The 1,382-nt window shown below is 44.9% G+C and overlaps 1 protein-coding gene across 1 annotated transcript; it reads left to right on the top strand.

The window, feature by feature from the left end:
• Positions 1-267: 267 nt before the first annotated feature.
• On the top strand, positions 268-1,329 carry PPTG_07683 (hypothetical protein; the record flags this gene model as incomplete). Its single annotated transcript, XM_008901958.1, has 3 exons — positions 268-300; positions 746-866; positions 935-1,329. 3 exons carry the CDS (start codon positions 268-270, stop codon positions 1,327-1,329), a joined length of 549 nt encoding a protein of 182 aa, XP_008900206.1.
• Positions 1,330-1,382: the final 53 nt, after the last annotated feature.

The raw sequence follows: 1,382 nt of genomic DNA, 5'->3' as shown, positions 1-1,382 counted from the left end.
TGTTTATATCTTTATGGAAAAGCGACATCGCCGATTGTCAGCAATGAAGCATCTGCGCCTAGGAAGAACGCGGAAAGTCATTTTTATTCTTTTGCTGTCGTCATCTTTAAGATCACGAAGAGTGAGAAACGATGTACAGGCACTATCCTAGATTTACAGCGCACATATAGATGCATCCCCGTTTCTATATTTTGGCTTTTTATTTTCACTAACTTTTTCGATATTTATATTATCCGTGAAGGTTCCTCATGCGTCCAAGTCAAAGAGATGTGTGTGGGGCAACTCGTTTGTATTGCCTCGGTACGTTCGAGGGCGAGGTGTGGCGGGTGTTGCACTGCTCTGCAGAAAGCCGATGGTCTACCGCTCCTGGATCTAGCAACAACTGACTGCTAAGAATCAGGTCCGAAATATACATTTACCATAACATTATTTACCACAATTCTTAGTAAATTATTTATTTCAAAGATCTATACCTGACCATGTGATAATTGATTTTCTGAATAGGAATGATTCCATAATTTATTAAAGGTTCTTTTATATAATAATTTTCACAGCAACCAGTCATTTTTGGACCACCGATCGACTCCAACCTTCTCTGGGTCTTCTCAACTGTCAGCTATTTCGCATTTTCGTCGATACGCCTCACCTGCTTCCAGCCACTCTTGTAACTACCACGGTTCTTACCACACGACCAGGCAGCGCCTACACCAACCCCCAGATCTAGCGCCTCCGAGCCTTGTTTAAGGAGCTCAAGGACGTAGAATCCGTCGCCAAGGCTCTCCAAGATCGCGATGTGGATTTGCTGGATGTCCGGCAGTGGTTTGATAAGCTTATTGCTCTAAAACCACAGTTGGAGACACATCTCGGTACGTTTATGATGAGCTTAACTCTTTTATTGTAGCTCTAATGTTATTTTTTTATTATGCTTAATTAGGTTCTCGAGCTGAAATCGTTCACAGCCCTGACTTTGAGTCAGGGTGTGTTCACGTTCTGAGAGGCCGGCAGGACCACCTAACGCGTGCGGAGAAGACTGCTCTCGGCCCTTTCATAAAGCTGGCGGGGGACGCAACGGTGGAATCGGACGACGAAGATCTTTCGTTTGTCGAACGTCTTCGTAAGCGCCGCCGGATTGCCGGACCCGCTGTTTCCTACGAGCAATTGATGACGATTCCACCAACGTCTAACGTGGTGGAACGCTTATTTAATGTGACGCGGGTGACATTTGGTCACCAAAGACAAGGGTTGCAACCTGCACCGCTGGATATGATCTTATTCCTCCGTGAGAACCGTGGTTATTGGGATTCTAGCACGGTCAACAGCATCAATTGATACCGTACATGTACATGTTTCTCAATGGAGAACTAAGGTAATACATTTTAGTG

The sequence above is a fragment of the Phytophthora parasitica genome (genome assembly GCF_000247585.1).
Source record: "Phytophthora parasitica INRA-310 unplaced genomic scaffold supercont2.12, whole genome shotgun sequence".
Classification (NCBI taxonomy): domain Eukaryota; phylum Oomycota; class Peronosporomycetes; order Peronosporales; family Peronosporaceae; genus Phytophthora; species Phytophthora nicotianae.
This window is presented reverse-complemented; position numbering and strand designations above follow the sequence as displayed.